The 20902-nt window shown below is 40.9% G+C and overlaps 1 protein-coding gene across 2 annotated transcripts in view; it reads left to right on the plus strand.

The window, feature by feature from the left end:
• The window catches only part of LOC109869617 (solute carrier family 35 member E2A-like), a 38125-nt gene that overhangs the window by 5834 nt on the left and 11389 nt on the right, over positions 1 to 20902 (plus strand). For both annotated transcript variants that reach the window (XM_020459874.2, XM_020459875.2), the window contains exons 2-7: positions 7204 to 7648; positions 7831 to 7966; positions 8256 to 8383; positions 14019 to 14139; positions 14274 to 14327; positions 14566 to 14638. In XM_020459874.2, the coding sequence (XP_020315463.1) occupies positions 7369 to 7648; positions 7831 to 7966; positions 8256 to 8383; positions 14019 to 14139; positions 14274 to 14327; positions 14566 to 14638 (792 nt within the window). In that variant the 5' untranslated portion in view covers positions 7204 to 7368. The remainder of the gene's footprint in view (positions 1 to 7203; positions 7649 to 7830; positions 7967 to 8255; positions 8384 to 14018; positions 14140 to 14273; positions 14328 to 14565; positions 14639 to 20902) is intronic.

Here is a 20902-nt window from a genome sequence, read left to right on the forward strand (position 1 = left end):
CAGTGCTCTGGCAGTGCTCCTCCTGCTCCTCCTTGCACAAAGGCAGAGGTAGCGGTCCTGCTGCTGGGTTGTTGGCCTCCTCCACGTCTCCTGATGTACTGGCCTGTCTCCTGGTAGCGCCTCCATGCTCTGGACACTACGCCGACAGACACAGCAAACCTTTTTGCCACAGCTCGCATTGATGTGCCATCCTGGATGAGCTGCACTACCTCAGCCACTTGTGTGGGTTGTAGACTCCGTCTCATACTACCACTAGAGTGAAAGCACCGCCAGAATTCAAAATTGACCAAAACATCAGTCAGGAAGCAAAGGAACTGAGAAGTGGTCTGTAGTCACCACCTGCAGAACCACTCCTTTATTGGGGGTGTCTTGCTAATTGCCTATAATTTCCACCTGTTGTCTATTCCATTTGCACAACAGCATGTGAAATGTATTGTCAATCAGTGTTGCTTCGTGTTACTTTGTGTTGTTTAAGTGTTCCCTTTATTTTTTTGAGCAGTGTATAGTAAACACAGAAATACGAGCCTTAGGTCATTAATATGGTCACTTATGTCATAATTATGTAAAATTCTGGCAAATTCATTAGTCTTTGTCTTCACACAGTTCGCAAAGAGCCAGGCGGCCCAAACTGCTGCATATACCTTGACTCTGCTTGCACAGAACGCAAGAGAAGTGACACAATTTCCCTAGTTAATATTGCCTGCTAACATGAATTTCTTTTAACTAAATATGCAGGTTTAAAAAACTATACTTGTGTGTTGATTTTAAGAAAGGCATTGATGTTTATGGTTAGGTACATTGGTGCAACGACAGTGCTTTTTTCGCAAATGCGCTTGTTAAATCATCACCCGTTTGGCGAAGTAGGCTGTGATTCGATAAACAGGCACCGCATTGATTATATGCAACGCAGGACAAGCTAGTTTAACTCGTAATATCATCAAACATCTATAGTTAAGTTGTGATTATGTTAAGATTGATTGTTTTTTATAAGCTAAGTTTGATGCTAGCTAGCAACTTACCTTGGCTCCTTTCTGCACTCGCGTAACAGGTGGTCAGCCTGTCACGCAGTCTCCTCGTGGAGTGCAATGAAATCGGCCATAATTGGCATCCAAAAATGCTGATTACCGATTGTTATGAAAACTTGAAATCGGTCGACTTCTAGTATGGACACTAAAATGTTTGGTATGAATATTAGATCAGAACCTATCTATGAACCTCAGCTATCATAGTTGTTGTAACAACTTCAAGTCTGAATGGCATTAATGAAGCCTATGTGTAACCGGTGTGAAATGGCTAGCTAGTTAGCGGGGTGTGCGCTAATAGCGTTTCAACCGGGGACGTCACTCGCTCTGAGTCCTTGAAGTAGTTTGTTCCCCTTGTTCCCCAAAAGCAGCGGCTTTTGTGGAGCGATGGGTAACGATGCTTCGAGGGTGGCTGTTGTCGATGTGTGCAGAGGGTCCCTGGTTCGATCCCAGGTAGGGGCGAGGAGGGGACGGAAACTATACTGTTACATATGGATAGAGTAGAATTTAATAACTTTGTTGTGCCAAGGATGCAAGTCCTATATACATGTACTGTAGTTATTACCACGCATGAGATTCCCACATTGTAGCCTGTACAATGAGGCTACAATGATCATGTACTCTTCCTTGGCAAATAAAGGTGCAGTTCAGGTGTGAATCTCTGAGGCATTCTTTTTCAGTCATATCAAACTCCATGATTTGAATGATGCTGTGTCTGCATGTATGTATTACAATTATACACTTCAGTGTTTACCGCTCATGGGATATCAATGATTTCACATTGTAACTATGCAATAGACTAGAAACGTGATTGATTTGTAATTCATATATACAGAAAAAGAACTATGCATATCGAACTCCATCTGCATTAATCTGAGGACACAGGATAGTATTTCAATAAGATATTTAATTTCAACCAGTGGAGAATGTGAAACGCTTTATTGAAAGAAGTTCATTATCCAGGTGTTATAAATGCATTATAATTATGACAATTGTAATATTATAAATACAAGTTCAATATGTACTTCAATGCACATATAAAACGAGGAAGAAAGACGAGGTGGGGAGAGAGGTGTAGAAGACAGAAAGGGAAAGAGTTAAGAACAGCGGTAGACAGCATATGATTAATGAATTACAGTGCTACCCTAATTCTCTGTTCTTCACAATTGCGGTGTCTCCTAACCAGCCTTGGGCCCCCAGTTGGCCCGAAGGTTATTTTAAGAGCAGATGAGGTGGCGATGATGAGACTGGCTTTCTCTCGCACATCAAAACATACCTGCAGACAAGTGACAGATGGATACAGAGAGAGCATGATTTAAGCTTTGTTTTTATATTCGAACACGGTCAGTCACTCTGGGACTACTACATCTCTATCTGTATTTCAATGTAAAGCATCTCTTTAATAATATTCCTGTTGACCCGACCAAGTGACATCTCACCTATGATCATGCTGTGTCAGACAGTTCAGATGCGGGAGGGGTTCACCAAAACAGCTGGCATAACCTAGAGGATTTAGGGAGAAGGGGGAGAGGGATGAAGTGAAGAAGAGAGACTGTTATTGTGTGTGTGTGGTCTCACCTGGTGTCCACAATGAGTGGCTACAGAGTACTTTATGCTGAAAAACAGACATGAAGACAAACAATAGAAGATAATGTCAATAGAAGATACTGTATGCGACGCAGACACCTATCTGAGTGTACCTGAAACATTTAAATATAGAGGGCTATGTGTCTCACCACTTGGTTATTACAAGGCTAACCCCCAGGGAAATCATGACCTGGCAGCAACAGATAGTCCAGTGAAAATGGCTGTGTTTATGTGGTGTCAGCTGCTAATTTTCAGATTTACATCTTAAGGTTTTTTAAATTAATGCATGTGAGACAGGTTCCATGTACAACAAGACAGGCAGAGATGGAGAAAAAGAACACCGAGCAGTTATGGACACTTTGGCCAGCGATAAAGCTTCCACGGCCTGTTCCTCAGACGGTGAACATCTGGCAATATCTACATTTTCCACCTCTTGATCATCTCGCTCTCTGAAAGTAAAGAAAACAGCTTATTTTTTTATAGATATGAAAACAACAACTGAGATGACTGTTCAATCTAAAGCAGCAGATGTCAATTTTAGAATATGTCAATACAGCCCAGTGCTGCTTACCGGAGATGCCATCTTCGTAAGTGTCTGCTTTGACTTCCTTTGTGTTGGAGAAAAGTTGCTTTCATAACAATTATTTGTAATTGGAAAAAAATAAGTTTTTGCTCTTGACAAAAATACACATGTACCTCCATAGCATATAACAATTTGCCTGTGAATAACCACACCTTCATACAAACGTGCTACTGTATGTAGAATTCTTGACGCACAACCTAAAATGCTGCCATATCCTGCCAGCACGCCCGCAAGCGAGCCACTCAGGAGCAGAATGATGACGCGTAGAAGAGGGAAAGGAATGAGATGGGAACAACAATTTGCAAATTGGGGTGGGGGGCTAAATAATTGAACAATAGACTATTCAACCTTGTACTAAAGAATAGTCTAATAGCCAAGCTAGGTGTGACCCCCCCCCCCCTATCACAGACCAGATTTGCCCTAACGACCAAGGGGTAGCTTGCTACTCAATGTAATAAAGTTATGACTTTTCAAATAAATTACCTTACACGTTATGTTTGCTGTCAATTTGTTAGCTACGCTGTCCTTACAAACCACATAGCATATTATTACAGCAGTATGTACCAGTATGTTAGCTAGCTACCTAACGTTAGTAGTTATACATCAAACTTACCAGTATACTAACTATAGGCTAACTAAGTACCCAACGTTTGACTTGATTACTTTCAAATCAAATCAAATTTGTCACACATGGTTAGCAGATGTTAATGCGAGTGTAGCGAAATGCTTGTGCTTCTAGTTCCGACAATGCAGTAATAACCAACAAGTAATCTAACAATTCCAAAACTACTGTCTTATACACACAAGTGTAAGGGGATAAAGAATATGTACATAAAGATATATGAATGAGTGATGGTACAGAGCGGCATAGGCAAGATGGTATCGAGTACAGTATATACATATGAGATGAGTATGTAAACAAGTGGCATAGTTAAAGTGGCTAGTGATACATGTATTACATAAAGATGCAGTAGATGATATAGAGTACAGTATATACGTATACATATGAGATGAATAATGTAGGGTATGTAAACATTATATTAGGTAGCATTGTTTAAAGTGGCTTAATAAAATAAAGAGAAAAAAATACTCTTTCAAAATGCAGATGTTGATTTAATTATGGATCCATAACAAATTACTATGGGAATAAATATCACCGATTTTACAGAAATATTGGAACAAAGTTGTCTCATGAAGGCAAACTATTTAGAATCCTCCAATCCTGTAGCCTACTCCCGACAATCACGTTGTACAGGGCCATATTTACCATTCTATCCTAACGGAAACCCTCAGGGTTTCGTTTTTTCTCTGAATGGAAACACCATAATATAAATCAAATTAAAATCAATCCCATATACTATGTTATTACAAAAAAGGTTTTACATTCTCTGGTAATGCCAATAAAAAATACTATCAAATGCTTCTCAAATATGCCCTCTGGTGGTCAAACTAGCAATAACTTGCAGTAACAGAAGAAATGGCTGAGAATGAAATGACGTGCCACAGAATGCTGTTGCAGCAGAACGCAGGGTGTGCCGTGGTATGACACAACTTTTAAAGGAGGAACCACTGTAGACTTAAATTGAAAATATGGCAAATAGGAGTGGTAATATTGTTCGCTATTATCCTAATTTTCAGATCCCGGTGGCTTGTAGACAACAGTTATTTCTTCACCTCTTCCACACTCACTTAAACAGAATTCAAAATTACAATGCTTGTCTTTCATACTTTGGTCAGGTATACTTGGATTTGTAATGTCAGCGTTTGTTGCTGGCATGTCATGCCTATGTTTGCTAATCTTGCCAATGAAAAAATCATTAAAGTAGTTGGAAATATCAGCCGGTTTTGTGATGAATGAGCCATCTGATTCAATGAATGATGGAGCTGAGTTTGCTTTTTTCCCCAGAATTTCATTTAAGGTGCTCCAAAGCTTTTTACTATGATTCTTTGTCATTTATCTTGGTTTCATAATGTAGTTTCTTCTTTTTATTCAGTTTATTTTAGATGATTTCTCAATTTGCAATATGTTTGCCAAATGTTTGTACAGCCAGGCTTATTTGCCATTCCTTTTGCCTCATCCCTCTCAACCACACCATTTTTCAATTTCTCATCAATCCACAGGGATTTAACAGTCATTTTCTTAATGGTTGCATGCATATTGCATGCTTATCAGTTTTTCACAATTCCTGGCATTTAATCCTAGTAAAAGTTATTTGTTTTACATCAGTTAGGATCACCACTTTATTTTAAGAAAGTGAAATGTCAGAATAATAGTACAGTGATTTATTTCAGCTTTTATTTCACATTCCCAGTGGGTCAGAAGTTTACATACACTCAATTAGTATTTGGTAGCATTGCCTTTAAAATGTTTAACTTAGGTCAAATGTTTCGGGTAGCCTTCCACAAGCTTCCCACAATATGTTGGGTGATTTTGGTCCATTCCTCCTGACAGAGCTGGTGTAACTGAGTCAGGTTTGTAGGCCTCATTTTTCTATAGGAGGAGGTCAGGGCTTTGTGATGGCCACTCCAATACCTTGACTTTGTTGTCCTTAAGCCATTTTCCACAACTTTGGAAGTATGCTTGGGGTCATTGTCCATTGGGGTCATTGTCCATTTGGAAAACCCATTTGCGACCAAGCTTTAACTTCCTGACTGATGTCTTGAGATGTTGCTTTAATATATCCACATACTCTTCCTTTCTCATGATGCCATCTATTTTGTGACGTGCACCAGTCCCTCCTGCAGCAAATCACCCCCACAACATGATGCTGCCACCCCAGTGCTTCACGGTTGGGATGGTGTTCTTTGACTTGCAAGCCTACCCATTTTGCCTCCAAACATAAGGATTGTCATTATGGCCAAACAGTTCTATTTTTGTATTATCAGACCAGAGGACATTACTCCAAAAAGTACGATCTTTGTCCCCATGTGCAGTTCCTCCATTGAGTCAAAAAAAACTTCCAGGAGGACCATGAGCTGTTACTATCGATAAGGTGTCTGATTCATCATTTTCACCTCGAATAGATGTAGACTGACTTTTATCAGAGGTTGCTTGTTGTGAGCGCTGAGGGAACTTTATGCACTTGGCCTGATGATTCCACATCTTTGTTACATTCTTCACATATGATTTGGCCCAGTATCTGCAAATATACACAACTTTTCCTTCTACATTAGCTTCAGTGAAATGACTCCATACATCAGATAGAGACCTGTGGCGTTTTCCTATGAAGATTGGGAAAGTTAGATTAAACAACTCCTTTGTAAGATACATGTTTTACAATGAAACATGTATGGAAACAGGTGAATTAACACTCCTCAGTTAGCAGGCTCAAGCAAGCTAAAAACCCACATGGTAGCAAAAATTAACAGAAATTGTTAACAAATGAGAAATTATTTAAACACACTTTGCTGTAGGCTACAATTTACTAGTTAACAAAAAATCATGTATGTCCTATAAAATATATTCACCCCAGCCAGTATTGTAATCAAAACTAACCAGAAAGCATGTAGTCCTTGGCTCAGACAGTGTAGTAGTGTGGGCTCAATAGCATCTCATTAGTGTGCAAGATCTTGAGAGTGCACTGCACATGCATAGGGTTGCAATTCCATTGAATTGGGGATAGTTTAACCAAAATATGCCACAAGACCTAGAATTGCCTTATGTGTATCCCACAAAAAAAGGTTCACTGTTATAAGCTAACTTTTTGATGAATTTAAGTAAAATTCCTCAAATTATTCCCTTAAACTTCCCATAGAAAATGTTCGAAAAATGTCCGACCCTTTGCAACCCTACTCACCACTCATGGCTTTTAATAGCCATGTCTTGTGGATCTGACTCTTGGTTTGCGCTGTTAGCTTGTGCCCGGCAGTATTGCCTTCAATGTCTAGTGTATCATTTAGAAAATCAGTAAAGACTGCATATGGGTTCAGTAACTTTGATCCCTTTTAGGATGATTTAAAAAGGGCATAATGCTAGAAGACTGTCAACTATATTCATTCCTTGTGTTTTAGCTGTGTTGCAGAGACCACCAGTTCTACAGTCATGCTGAACACACCGTTGGATAGACACACAGACTGACGATGGACTGACCGGTCCTCTCCACCAGTCCCCTCCCCCACCTCTCTGTATTTGTGCCTACTGGATCCTGGTCAGTGGATCCTCGGGCGCTGTGCGTCATGGCGTCCAACGGTTGGGCTGGGAGACATTCCCTGTGGCGGTTCCTTTCGCCGTTTCGAAGCAGGCAGGAGCGTGTGGTGCTGGCACGCAGCGAGAGCATGCCGGGGGAACACGTGCTGAAGATCACCATCACAGAGACCACGATAATCGAGGCAGATTCAGGGGTGTGGAACTCCAAGTCGCTGGTCTACCTGGGCCTGTGGTATTTCTTCAGCTTCTGCACACTTTTCCTCAACAAGTACATCCTATCTCTACTAGAGGGGGAGCCAAGCATGCTGGGTAAGGAACAGGCATCCACACACATATATATACACACACACACTCAATTTCAAATTGTCAATACTCCAATCAATAGATGATAGTTGGTTGATTCTAATCAGTGGACTAAGGGCCTCAGGGGTAGATGACTTAATTCCTACATGTTGTTGTACCATGGTTTATTGGTTTTAATTGATTTGTAGGCGCTGTTCAAATGGTCTCCACCACCATCATAGGCTTTCTGAAGATGTATGTGCCTTGCTGCCTATACCAGCACAAGTCCAGGACTGAGTACCCCCCCAACTTCCTCATGATCATGCTGTTTGTTGGGCTCATGAGGTGGGTCTGTACTCTAATGACTCTACTTTCAGCTGCATTGTTGAAGTTATTTGGTTGGTTTGTTTCCTTTTGTTAAGTTGGACTAATACATAACTAGCTTTTATTTCCGTAATGGCTAATGTTAATTGATCAATGTTTATTTTGTGATCATTTGAGTGTTGTTTCCATAGTAGAAGTATCAGTGCTACCAAAATGGTTGAATTTAAATGGCCACTAAATCAGGTTCAGAGTGGATGTAGTGTGTCATTGTCTTCTGGTCTGAATGCCACTGACCTGTTCCATTCTGTAGGTTCACCAGTGTGGTGCTGGGTCTGGTGAGCCTGAAGAATGTGGCCGTTTCCTTTGCCGAGACGGTGAAGAGCTCTGCGCCCATCTTCACTGTCATCATGTCAAGGCTGATCTTGGGGGAATACACAGGTAAAGGACATGCACACAGTGAAGTGCCTGGCTGAGTTCCAATCCAGAAAACCCTTCACTATCCCCTTATATGCACCCTTCATTATGTTCTTAGGATTCTGTCAGGGTTTCATTCTGTAAACATTCCTTTCTCTAGTATCAAATTGTATTTGTCACGTTTCGTAAACAATTGGTATAGACTAACAGTGAAATGCTTACTTACGGGCCCTTCCCAACAATGCAGAGAGAAAAATGTAAAAAGACAATAACACAAGGAATAAATACACAATGAGTAACGATAACTTGGCTATATACACGAGGTACCAGTACCGAGTTGATGTTCAGGGGTACGAGGTAATGGAGGTAGATGCAGTGCATTTGACTTTTTCTACATTTTGTTACATTACAGCCTTATTGTAGAATGGATTAAATAAAAAAAGCTTTATCAATTTACACACAATACCCCATAATGACAAAGCGAAAACAGGTTTTTAGAAATGTTAGCAAATGTATTAAAAATAATAAACAGATACCTTATTTGCATAAGTATTCAGACCCTTTGCTATGAGACTTGAAATTGAGCTCAGGTGCATCCTGTTTCCATTGATCATCCTTGATATGTTTCTACAACTTTATTGGAGTCCACCTGTGGTGAATTCAATTGATTGGACATGAACTGGAAAGGCACACACCTGTCTATATAAGGTCCCACAGTTGACAGTGCATGTCAGAGCAAAAACCAAGCCATGAGGTCGAAGGAATTGTCTATAGAGCTCCGGGACAGGATTGTGTTGAGGCACAGATCTGGGGAAGGGTACCACAAAATGCAGTATTGAAGGTGCCCAAGAACACAGTAGCCGCCATCATTCTTAAATGGAAGAAGTTTGGAACCACCAAGACTCTTCCTAGAGCTGGCCGCCCGGCCAAACTGAGCAATTGTGGGAGAAGGGCCTAGGTCAGGGAGGTGACCAAGAATCGGATGGTCACTCTGACAGCGCTCTAGAGTTCCTCTGTGGAGATAGAACCTTCCAGAAGGACAACCATCTCTGCAGCACTCCACCAATCAGGCCTTTATGGTAGAGTGGCCAGACAGAAGCCACTCTTCAGTAAAATACACACGACAGCCCACTTGGAGTTTGCCAAAAGGCACCTAAAGACTCTCAGACCATGAGAAACAAGATTCTCTGGTATGATGAAACCAAGATTTAACTCTTTGGCCTGAATGCCAAGCATTACATCTGTAGGAAACCTGGCACCATCCCTACGGTGAAACATGGTGGTGGCAGCATCATGCTGTGGGGATGTTTTTCAGCAGCAGGGACTGGGAGACTAGTCAGGATCGAGGGAAAGATTAACGGAGCAACGCACAGAGCGGTCCTTGATGAAAACCTGCTCCACAGCGCTCCGGATCTCAGACTGAGGCAAAGGTTCACCTTCTAACAGGACAATGACCCTAAGAACACAGCCAAGACAACGCAGGCAGTGGCTTTGGGTCAAGTCTCTGAATGTCCTTGAGTGGCCCAGCCAGAGCCTGGACTTGAACCCGATCTAACAATTCTGGAGAGACCTGAAAATAGCTGTGCAGCAACGCTCCCCATCCAACCTGACGGCGCTTGAGAAGATCTGCAGAGAATGGGAGAAACTCCCCAAATACAGGTGTGTCTAGCTTGTAGCGTCATACCCAAGAAGACTCAAGGCTGTAATCGCTGCCAAAGGTCCTTCAACAAAGTACTGAGTAAAGGATCTGAATACTTATGTAAATGTAATTTTTCTGGTTTTTATTTGAAATAAATTAGCTAATTGTTTTCAAAAAACTGTTTTTGCTTTGTCATTATGGGTTATTGTGGGTAGATTGAGGAAGGGAAGAAACAATTTAATACATTTTAGAATAAGGCTGTAACGTAACAAAATGTGGAAAAGGTCAAGGAGTCTGAATACTTTCCTATATATATATATATATATATATATACACACATACACACAGTGGGGAGAACAAGTATTTGATACTCTGACAATTTTGCAGGTTTTCCTACTTACAAAGCATGTAGAGGTCTGTCATTTTTATCATGGGTACACTTCAACTAAAACAAAAATCCAGAAATTCACATTTGTCTGATTTTTTTTTTTTTTATGAATTCATTTGCATTTTATTGCATTACATAAGTATTTGATCACCTACCAACCAGTAAGAATTCCGGCTCTCACAGACCTGTTTGTTTTTCTTTAAGAATCCCTCCTGTTCTCCACTCATTAACTGCACCTGTTTGAACTCGTTACCTGTATAAAAGACACCTGTCCACACACTCAATCAAACAGACTCCAACCTCTCCACAATGGCCAAGACCAGATAGCTGTGTAAGGACATCATGGATGATAAAATTGTAGGCCTGCACAAGGCTGGGATGGGCTACAGGACAATAGGCAAGCAGCTTGGTGAGAAGGCAACAACTGTTGGCGCAATTATTAGGAAATGGAAGAAGTTCAAGATGACGGTCAATCACCATCGGTCTGGGGCTCCATGCAAGATCTCACCTCGTGGGGCATCAATGATCATGAGGAAGGTGAAGGATCACCCCAGAACTACACGGCAGGACCTGGTCAATGACCTGAAGAGAGCTGGGACCACAGTCTCAAACAAAACCATTAGTAACACACTACGCCATCATGGATTACCATCCCCCTGCTCAAGCCAGCGCATGTCCAGGCCCGTCTGAAGTTTGCCAATGACCATCTGGATGATCCAGAGGAGGAATTGGAGAAGGTCATGTGGTCTGATAAGACAAAATAGAGCTTTTTGGTCTAAAGTCCACTCGCCATGTTTGGAGGAAGAAGAAGGATGAGTACAACCCCGAGTACAACCCCAAGAACACCATCCCAACCGTGAAGCATGGAGGTGGAAACATCATTCTTTGGGGATGACTGCACCGTATATCGCGAGATCTTGGCCAACAACCTCCTTCCCTCAGTAAGAGCATTGAAGATGGGTCGTGGCTGGGTCTTCCAGCATGACAACGACCCGAAACACACAGCCAGCGCAACTAAGGATTGGCTCCGTAAGAAGCATCTCAAGGTCCTGGAGTGGCCTAGCCAGTCTCCAGACCTGAACCCAATAGAACATCTTTGGAGGGAGCTGAAAGTCTGTATTGCCCAGCGACAGCCCCGAAACCTGAAGGGTATGGAGGAGTGGGCCAAAATCCCTGCTGCAGTGTGTGCAAACCTGGTCAAGAACTCCAGGAACGTATGATCTCTGTAATTGCAAACAAAGGTTTCTGTACCAATATTAAGTTCTGCTTTTCTGATGTATCAAATACTTATGTCATGCAATAAAATGCTGTCCATCCATGTTGTCCATTAAAATAACATCAAATTGATCAGAAATACAGTGTAGACATTGTTAATGTTGTAAATGACTATTGTAGATGAAAACATATGATTTTAATGGAATATCTACATAGGCGCTGTTAGGTTCTTATTTTTAGAGTAAGTAACTCGACGGACACTAGAAAAGCTTAACAGGTGTAATTCTTCCCAAAGGGTCGATATAGCTGCATTCAGACATCACGTTTCCACCACTCCAATTTAAACACTCCTCCTTCTCTCCAATCCTTATGTTTTATGGTCTGACAGGAAGATGAAGTGATAGAGTAATAAACCATTCTGTCTCCCTTAAGGTGACCTGACCTCAACCCCCTTGATGTCTAATCCAGAGCTCTCCACCCGTATCACCTATAGCACTCCTGTGACTTCTTTCCGTCCACCCAGCACATTCCAAAGCCATCTGTCTCCTACAGATAACCATTAACTTCTGATGTAACAACCATGCTCTATCACCCCGCAGATACTATAGTATTACTTCTGATCTATCATGTCTCTAGTATAGTAATGTTCAAAGTTGACCCAGAATCCAACAGCGTACAGAGGCCCATTATCAGCAACCATCACTCCTGTGTTCCAATGGCTCCTTGTGTTAGCTAATCCAAGTTTATAATTTTAAAAGGCTAATTGATCATTAGAAAACCCTTTTGCAATTATGTTAGCACAGCTGAAAACTGTTGCGCTGATTTAAAGAAGCAATACATTTGGCCTTCTTTAGACTATTTGAGTATCTGGAGCATCAGCATTTGTGGGTTCAATTACAGGCTCAAAATGGCCAGAAACAAATAACTTTCTTCTGAACCTCGTCAGTCTATTCTTGTTCGGAGAAATTTAAGGCTATTCCAAACGAGAAATTGAGATCTTTGAAAATTGCCAGGCGAGCCATTTAGCTCGTCTGGTTGGCTCGCATCACCGGGCTGCTGGGTTTCCCTTTGTATTCCTTGATAGTTTGCTATCCCTGCCACATCCGACGAGTGTAAGACTAGCATCACTACTCAAGACGGTTCTGACCTAGAATACGTGGACAACTACAAATACCTAGGTGTCTGGCTAGACTGTAAACTCTCCTTCCAGACTCATATCAAACATCTCCAATCCAAAATCAAATCTAGAATCGGCTTTCTATTTCACAACAAATCCTCCTTCTCTCACGCCGCCAAACGTACCCTAGTAAAACTGACTATCCTACCGATCCTCGACTTCGGCAATGTCATCTACAAAATAGCTTCCAATACACTACTCAGCAACTTGGATGCAGTCTATCACAGTGCCATCCGTTTTGTTATCAAAGCGCCTTATACCACCCACCACTGCGACCTGTATGCTCTAGTCGGCTGGCCCTCGCTACATATTCGTCGCCAGACCCACTGGCTCCAGATCATCTACAAGTCCATGCTAGGTAAAGCTCCGCCTCATCTCAGCTCACTGGTCACGATAACAACACCCACCCGTAGCACACGCTCCAGCAGGCATATCTCACTTGTCATCCCCAAAGCCAACACTTCCTTTGGCCGCCTTTCCTTACAGTTCTCTGCTGCCAGTAACTGGAACGAATTGCAAAAATCACTGGAGCTGGAGACTTACAATTCCCTCACTAACTTTAAACATCAGCTATCTGAGCAGCTAACCGATCGCTACAGCTATACATAGTTCATCTGTAAATAGCCCACGCTACCTCTACCTACTTTTCTGTCCTTTTGCACACCATCATCTGCTCATCTATCACTCCAGTGTTTTCATCTGCTAAATTGTAATTACTTTGCTACTATGGCCTATTTATTGCCGTACCTCCTCATGCCATTTGCACACACTGTATAAAGACTCTTTTCTATTGTGTTATTGACTGTACACTAGTTTATTCGATGTAACGCTGTGTTGTTGTTTCTGTCGCACTGCTTTGCTTTATCTTGGCCAGGTTGCAGTTGTAAATGAGAAATTGTTCTCAACTAGCCTACCTGGTTATATAAAGATTTTAAAGAGCCAACTTTGCAGGATTCGATGTTAGTCCGTTACTGATGCTTTGCCTGTTTGATGGCTCGTCGGAGGTCGTAACGGGATTTCTTAAAAGCGTTAGTGTCCCACTCCTTGAAAGCGGCAGCTCTAGCCTTTAGCTCAGTGTGAATTCTGCCAGTAATCCATGGCTTTTGATTGGGATATGTATGTTCGGTTAATGTGGGGACGACGTCATCGATGCACTTATTAATGAAGTATGACTATGTCCTTAAGTGTTGTGCAGATAGCTGACGTGTGTGTGTGTGTATACGTACGTAAACTACTGTAGGTATGTGGGTGAACCTGTCCCTCTTTCCTGTCATGGCTGGTCTGGCCCTCTGCACTGCAACAGAGATCAGTTTCAACATGCTGGGCTTCTCCGCAGCCCTCTCCACCAACATCATGGACTGGTAGACACACACACACACACACACACACACAATAGTACCAGCATTGATAACTTTTCTCACATTTCACAGTTTTGTATTTTCTAAGGCAATGTAACACCACATGTTTTCATTGTTCTCTTCATATTCCTTTTCAGTTTACAGAATGTTTTTTCAAAGAAGCTACTAAGTGGAGACACCTACAAATTCAGGTAAGTTGTTTTTAGTTCCTCCATATTTTAGTAAATGAATGTAGGCCTGTTATGCCAGTTTTATATCCTGTACTAGATTATAATACCTGTTTAATTGTATCATAGGAATAAAAAAGCACAATACATCAGTGTATTAACAGATGTGTAAATAATGTGAGGAGTTGAGGAATTTGATGTTTCTGTAGATTATAGTATGTGAAACTACTGAATAAAATACTTGTTCCTGTGTCCTGTTTAGCCCTCCAGATCTGCAGTTTTACACCAGTGCAGCTGCAGTCATTATGCTCATACCTGCCTGGGTCTTCCTCATGGTCAGTCACATATACAGTACAGTGACTTCAGAAAGTATTCACATCCCTTGACTTTTTCCACATTTGGTTGTTACAGCCTGAATTTAAAATGGATTACATTGAGATGTTGTGTCACTGGCCTACACATAATTACCCCATAATGTCAAAGTGGAATTTTGTTTTTAGAATTGTTTACAAATTAATAAAAAATGAAAAGCTGAAATGTCTAGAGTGAATAAGCATTCAACCCCTTTGTGATGGCAAGCCTAAATAAATTCAGGAGTAAAAATGTTCTTAACACGTCACATACTAAGTTGCATGCATGCACTCTGTGTTGCAATAAGTGTTTAACATGATTTTTGAATGATTACCTCATCTCTGTACCCCACACATACAATTATCTGTAAGGTCCCTCAGTCGAGCAGTGTATTTCAAACACAGATTCAACCACAAAGACCAGGGAGGTTTTACAATCCCTCGCAAAGAAAGGCAACTAATTTGTAGATGGGTACAAACATTTAAAAGCAGACATTGAATATCTCTTTGATCATGGTGAAGTTGTTATTACACTTTTGATAGTGTATAAATACACCCTGTCACTACAAAGACACAGGCGTCCTTCCTAACTCAGTTGCCGGAGAGGAAGGAAACCGCTCAGGGATTTCACAATGAGACCAATGGTGACTTTAAAACAGTTACAGAGTTTAATGGCTGTGATAGGAGAACACTGAGGATAGATCAACAACATTGTAGTTACTCCACAATACTAACCTACATGACAAAGTGAAAAGTAAGCTTGTACAGAATAAAAATATTACAAAACATGCATCCTGTTTGCAAATAAGGCACTAAAGTAAAACTGCAAAAAATGTGGCAAAGAAATTAACTTTATGTAATCGCTGCCAAAGGTGACTCTAACATGTATTAACTCAGGGGTGTGAATACTTAAGTAAATTAGATATTTCATTTTCAATAAATCTGCTAAAATGTGTAAAAACATATTTTCATTTTGTCATTATGGGTACTGTGTGTGGATGGGTGAGGAAAAATCTATTTAATCCATTTTGATTTCAGGCTGTAACACAACAAAATGTGGAATAAGGGGTATGAATACTTTCTGAAGGCACTATACTAATGTACTGTTGAGTATATTACATTTGTAAATGGCCTAATATATTCCCAAATGTATTCTCAAATATTTTATTTTCTCTGTTACGCTGTGTGCTCTGAACTGATATGCATGATTGTTGCCGACACTCCGATGTTCAGAAGAAGAATTAGTCTATAATGCGCATCACCGTGCGACACTCAACTCAACAGTGGTGTGTAGCTGCTGGCAAAGCAATTCAAAGCCTATACTTCATCACTCAGAATGCAACTTTCCAGTGCTACTATTTTTCCCATGTAGCCTATTGTTATTAAAACTAAATCAGACAACTCCATAGTAGAATAGTTGACCTATTTACCTGGTCAGCCTGTGTGTTCTATGTGAGAGAAATACTCCTCAAGGCGGAGGAAAACATGTATTTTGACAAGCGGTCAATGCACAACAATTCTTAATGCAATCGTGGGAAAACACTTTTGAAGACAGTTTTGGCCATTGTTAAGTCAAGAGGGGATCCCAGTTTTCCATTGCTACTACATTTATTTCTAAACTCCTTCAATTGCACAAGTGGCATTGTTTTTACAAATACAGTTGCAACCAGTGTTTCAAGCATTGTTAGGTGTAGCTTGTGGTATAAATTCTATAGGAAGAGAGACTGCAGATTCTTACAAACAACAAATGTATTATAAGATTTGCAAAAACTGAAACAATCAACCAATAACTAAGAATAGTTGAATGCTCAACGATCTGAGTTGTCTCTCTCCTCTTATAGAAAGTACATTCTTTAATCTTTGTGACAGTTAGCAGATGTGCAGAAACAGGCCCTGGGAAAATAGTTTAAAAAAGAAATGTAGCTCTTCTGTGTAGATCAAGAGAGCTAATATCGCCACCATCCTCTGTTCCTACTGCCGATCGTAAACACAGGTCGTCACATACTGCCGTCGGCCCAAGTGTCTCATAAATCTTAGATTTATGACTACAGTACCAGTTAAAGTTTGGACACACCTACTCATTCCAGGGTTTTTCTTTATTTTGAATATGATGTCTGGCAAGTTTCTTCGTCTTTTTACACCAATAACAAATTAACTATATACTGTACAACACAAAACCCTCAAAACACAGTTTTAGCGATTTGCTTCGTTGCGGCGTGATACAAAGTTGGACTATTTGTAAACATCATTCCTGCTCTCGCCCATATATACTAACAATTTTAATATGTTACCTATTAGTATACACTGTGTCTTTGAATCTCGCAAGGATTATCCAACCCCAATACCAGCTCCAATTCTGTCGCCATGTAACATTATCTGGGTATTGTTACTGGTCCTATGGGTAGTAGTCTTATTGCTTTTGATTCTGTCCGTTTCCCCACTAAATATAATACTTTTCCTGTCGTACATTTAGCCAATTTCAACTCTATTGCCTCTACTCACTTTTCCAATGACCAACGGCCCCACACCTTAAACAGGGTGACTGTGACTATATTAAGCACACACAAGGCTGCCAAGAGAGCGAAATTGGATTCTACTCAAAACCTCCTTTACTATTAAATTCCAATGAAAAAATGTTCAAACCTCCCGTCAAAGCATACGTACAAATTTGATCAACATACTCACATACCCAAGCTGTGTTCGAATACAATTACATACCGGCCATGTTCAACGGGTGTTGAGCATTAGTAATTCAACAGTTAATCTGCGCTCTGGCACATTCAGACTAGAATGCTCTTTAATCTGAGCAGATAGCCAGAGCGAATTTACGAAGCACCCGATTTTACAATGTTCATTGAGAACGCACAATGACTATACCATTAATCTAAGCTAAGAATGACATAAATAATGAACGTTGGGTAGTTGGCATATAGTTAATATATCAAGTTAACACTCAGAGTGCAAAATTGGGGCTCACTATACATGTTCGTGCACAGTAGGCTGTCTTTGGGTATGGTCCCTGTCAGCCAATTCTGTTCATAATATAAATATCTTGTCAATGGTGAGAAATTTGCGGTGCAATGTAAGCCAGTCTGTGACATAACTGCCTTTCTGTTTCCAACAGCTGCCAGCAGTTGAGAAATTTTTGCCAATAGAGTCATAATGTGACCGCTCAATATCCTGTATGTCCCATGCATAGTACCAATCACATGTTGAGACCTTGTCGAACAGCATCATGAGATGACCTGTCTCACGAGGCTGTACAACACTGAGGCCTTTTCCTTTGCAAAGCATATTAATCCCCAATTTACAGAAAGGTCTCTTCCTGACAAATTTACAGGACAACATGCAGAGTAAATTAATTGATGTATGTGTTATCAACTTTAACAGGTAGGGGCATCGTGAGCAACTCTTTCATAGTCACTCCTGAGGCTCCCACAGTGCTGTATGATTCATTTGTCAATGGGAGGTTCGGACATAGATTTAGAGTTTATGATGGACATTGCAGCGCCAGTATCTACTAGAAAATTGATTAACTCACCATTGACGAAAAAACAAACCATCGGCTCCTCACGGGGGTTTTAAAAAAATCTTGAAATGCTTTCCAAGGGTGTCAGTTGTCTCTACCTTGTGTCAGTCCATATGTGGGTTGTTTTCGGTGGAGGTCCGGTTTTCCAACATTCCCCCGCTGCCCCCTGTTAGTTAGATTTGTTTCAACATGTTCTGGCGAAATGTACCTCCTTTCCACTGTTGTAACAAGCGAAGTTCCTACCCAGTAGTGGTTGTCGTCCAGCCCGTCCGTCAGCACTGGCTCCCCCTCCCCTTTCCTCTACCCCTTCCTCTTCCCCTCTGTCCATCGTCCAAGCCAGAGTCTATGTGTACGGAACGGATTTCCACTGCTCATGGGCCACCTCCTAGCGGTTTGCTGGTTCCGCAATTGTATCAGGTCTTGTTTGGGGTAGAGCTGCGGCTGGGGTGACAGCTTAGCGAGCTGCTGTCGGACAACCAGGGCTGGTACAGTGGATACAGGGGTTTAATAGGGGGGTGGAAAGTTATTATCATCAACATCCCTGTTTCTTCTTCTTACTTTCTTTCACCAATATTCCTTTAACTTTCCTGTCTTTCGCCTTCCCTCTCCCACTTTCTAAACTTGCCCCAATCTATTTGACATTTCTTGCCTTTCTTGGTTTCCTCAAACTTCTCAAACTTCTTTCTACATTCTGCTAATAAAACTTCACTCAATGTGCCTTTTTAAGGGAAAATATGCTACTTTGTGCCAGAGCGGTACCTGTACCAGAATGTCCCTGCCCCATTTATCTGCCAGTACCTTCACCGGTCCAATCAACGGAACGTGCAGACAAGGTTCTCCCTTACTGCTTTTGGCTCCCATTGTGAAACCTTGTCCAAACACACATATACACACACACACACAAAGCAATAGTGTTTAATTAGGAACGTCTTCCTTTCTTATAATTCAAATTATATACTACCGTTCAAAAGTATGCGGTCACTTAGAAATGACCTTGTATATCATTAAAACACACATGAAATGAGTTGCAAAATGAATAGGAATATAGGCAAGATGTTGACAAGGTTATAAATAATTATTTTTAAAATTTAACTAATAATTGTGTCCTTCAAACTTTGCTTTCGTCAAAGAAACCTCCATTTGCAGCAATTACAGCCTTGCAGACCTTTTGGCATTCTAGTTGTCGATTTGTTGAGGTAATCTGAAGAGATTTCACCCCATGCTTCCTGAAGCACTTCCCACAAATTGGATTGGCTTGATGGGCACTTCTTAAGCTGCTCCCACATCTCAATTGGGTTGAGGTCCGGTGACTGTGCTGGCCACTCCATTATAGACAGAATACCAGCTGACTGCTTCTTCCCTAAATAGTTCTTGCATAGTTTGGAGCTGTGCTTTGGGTCATTGTCCTGTTGTAGGAGGGAATTGGCTCCAATTAACCGCCGTCCACAGGGTATGGAATGGCGTTGCAAAATGGAGTGATAGCCTTCCTTCAAGATTCCTTTTACCCTGTACGAATCTCCCACTTTACCACCACCAAGCACCCCAGATATTCACATTGCCTCCACCATGCTTGACAGATGGCATCAAGCACTCCTCCAGCATCTTTTCATTTTTTCTGTGTCTCACAAATGTTCTTCTTTGTGATCCAATCACCTCAAACTTAGATTTGTCTGTCCATAACACCTTTTTCCAATCTTCCTCTGTCCTTTGTCTGTGTTCTTTTGCCCATCTTAATCTTTTCTTTTTATTGGCCAGTCTGAGATATGGCTTTTTCTTTGCAACTCTGTCTAGAAGGCTAGCATCCCGGAGTCGCCTCTTCACTGTTGACGTTGAGGCTGGTGTTTTGTGGGTACTATTTAATGAAGCTGCCAGTTGAGGACTTGTGAGGCGTCTGTTTCTCAAACTAGACACTCTAATGTACTTGTCCTCTTGCTCAGTTGGCCACTTGGGCCTCCCACACCTCTTTCGATTCTGGTTAAAGCCCGTTTGCGCTGTTCTGTGAAGGGAGTAGTACACAGCCTTGTACGAGATCAGTTTCTTGTCAATTTCTCGCATGGAATAGTCTTAATTTCTCAGAACAAGAATAGACTGACGAGTTTCAGAAGAAAGTTCTTTGTTTCTGGCCATTTTGAGCCTGTAATTGAACCCACAAATGCTGACGCTCCAGATACTCAACTAGTCTAAAGTAGGCCAGTTTTATTGCTTCTTTAAACAATTTTCAGCTGTGCTAACAATAATTGCAAAAGGGTTTTCTAATGATCAATTAGCCTTTTTAAATGATAAACTTGGATTAGCTAACACAAGGAGCCATTGGAACACAGGAGTGTGATGGTTGCTGTTAATGGGCCTCTGTACGCCTATGTAGACATTCCATTAAAAATCAGCCATTTCCAGCTTTATAGTCATTTACAACATTAACAATGTCTACACTGTATTTCTGATCAAATTTATGTTATTTTAATAGACAAAAAAGTTGCTTTTCTTTCAAAAACAAGGACATTTCTAAGTGACCCCAAACTTTTGGTCAAAAGTTTTAGAACACCGACTCATTCCAGGGTTTTTCTTTATTTTTACAATTTTCTACATTGTATAATTATAGTGAAGACATCAGAATTATGAAATAACACATATGGAATCATTTTTTGCCAAAAAAGTGTTAAACAAATTAAAAATATATTTGAGGTTCTTCAAATAGCTACTCTTTACCTTGATGGCAACTT

This window comes from Oncorhynchus kisutch, linkage group LG24 (genome assembly GCF_002021735.2).
Source record: "Oncorhynchus kisutch isolate 150728-3 linkage group LG24, Okis_V2, whole genome shotgun sequence".
NCBI classification, from domain to species: domain Eukaryota; kingdom Metazoa; phylum Chordata; class Actinopteri; order Salmoniformes; family Salmonidae; genus Oncorhynchus; species Oncorhynchus kisutch.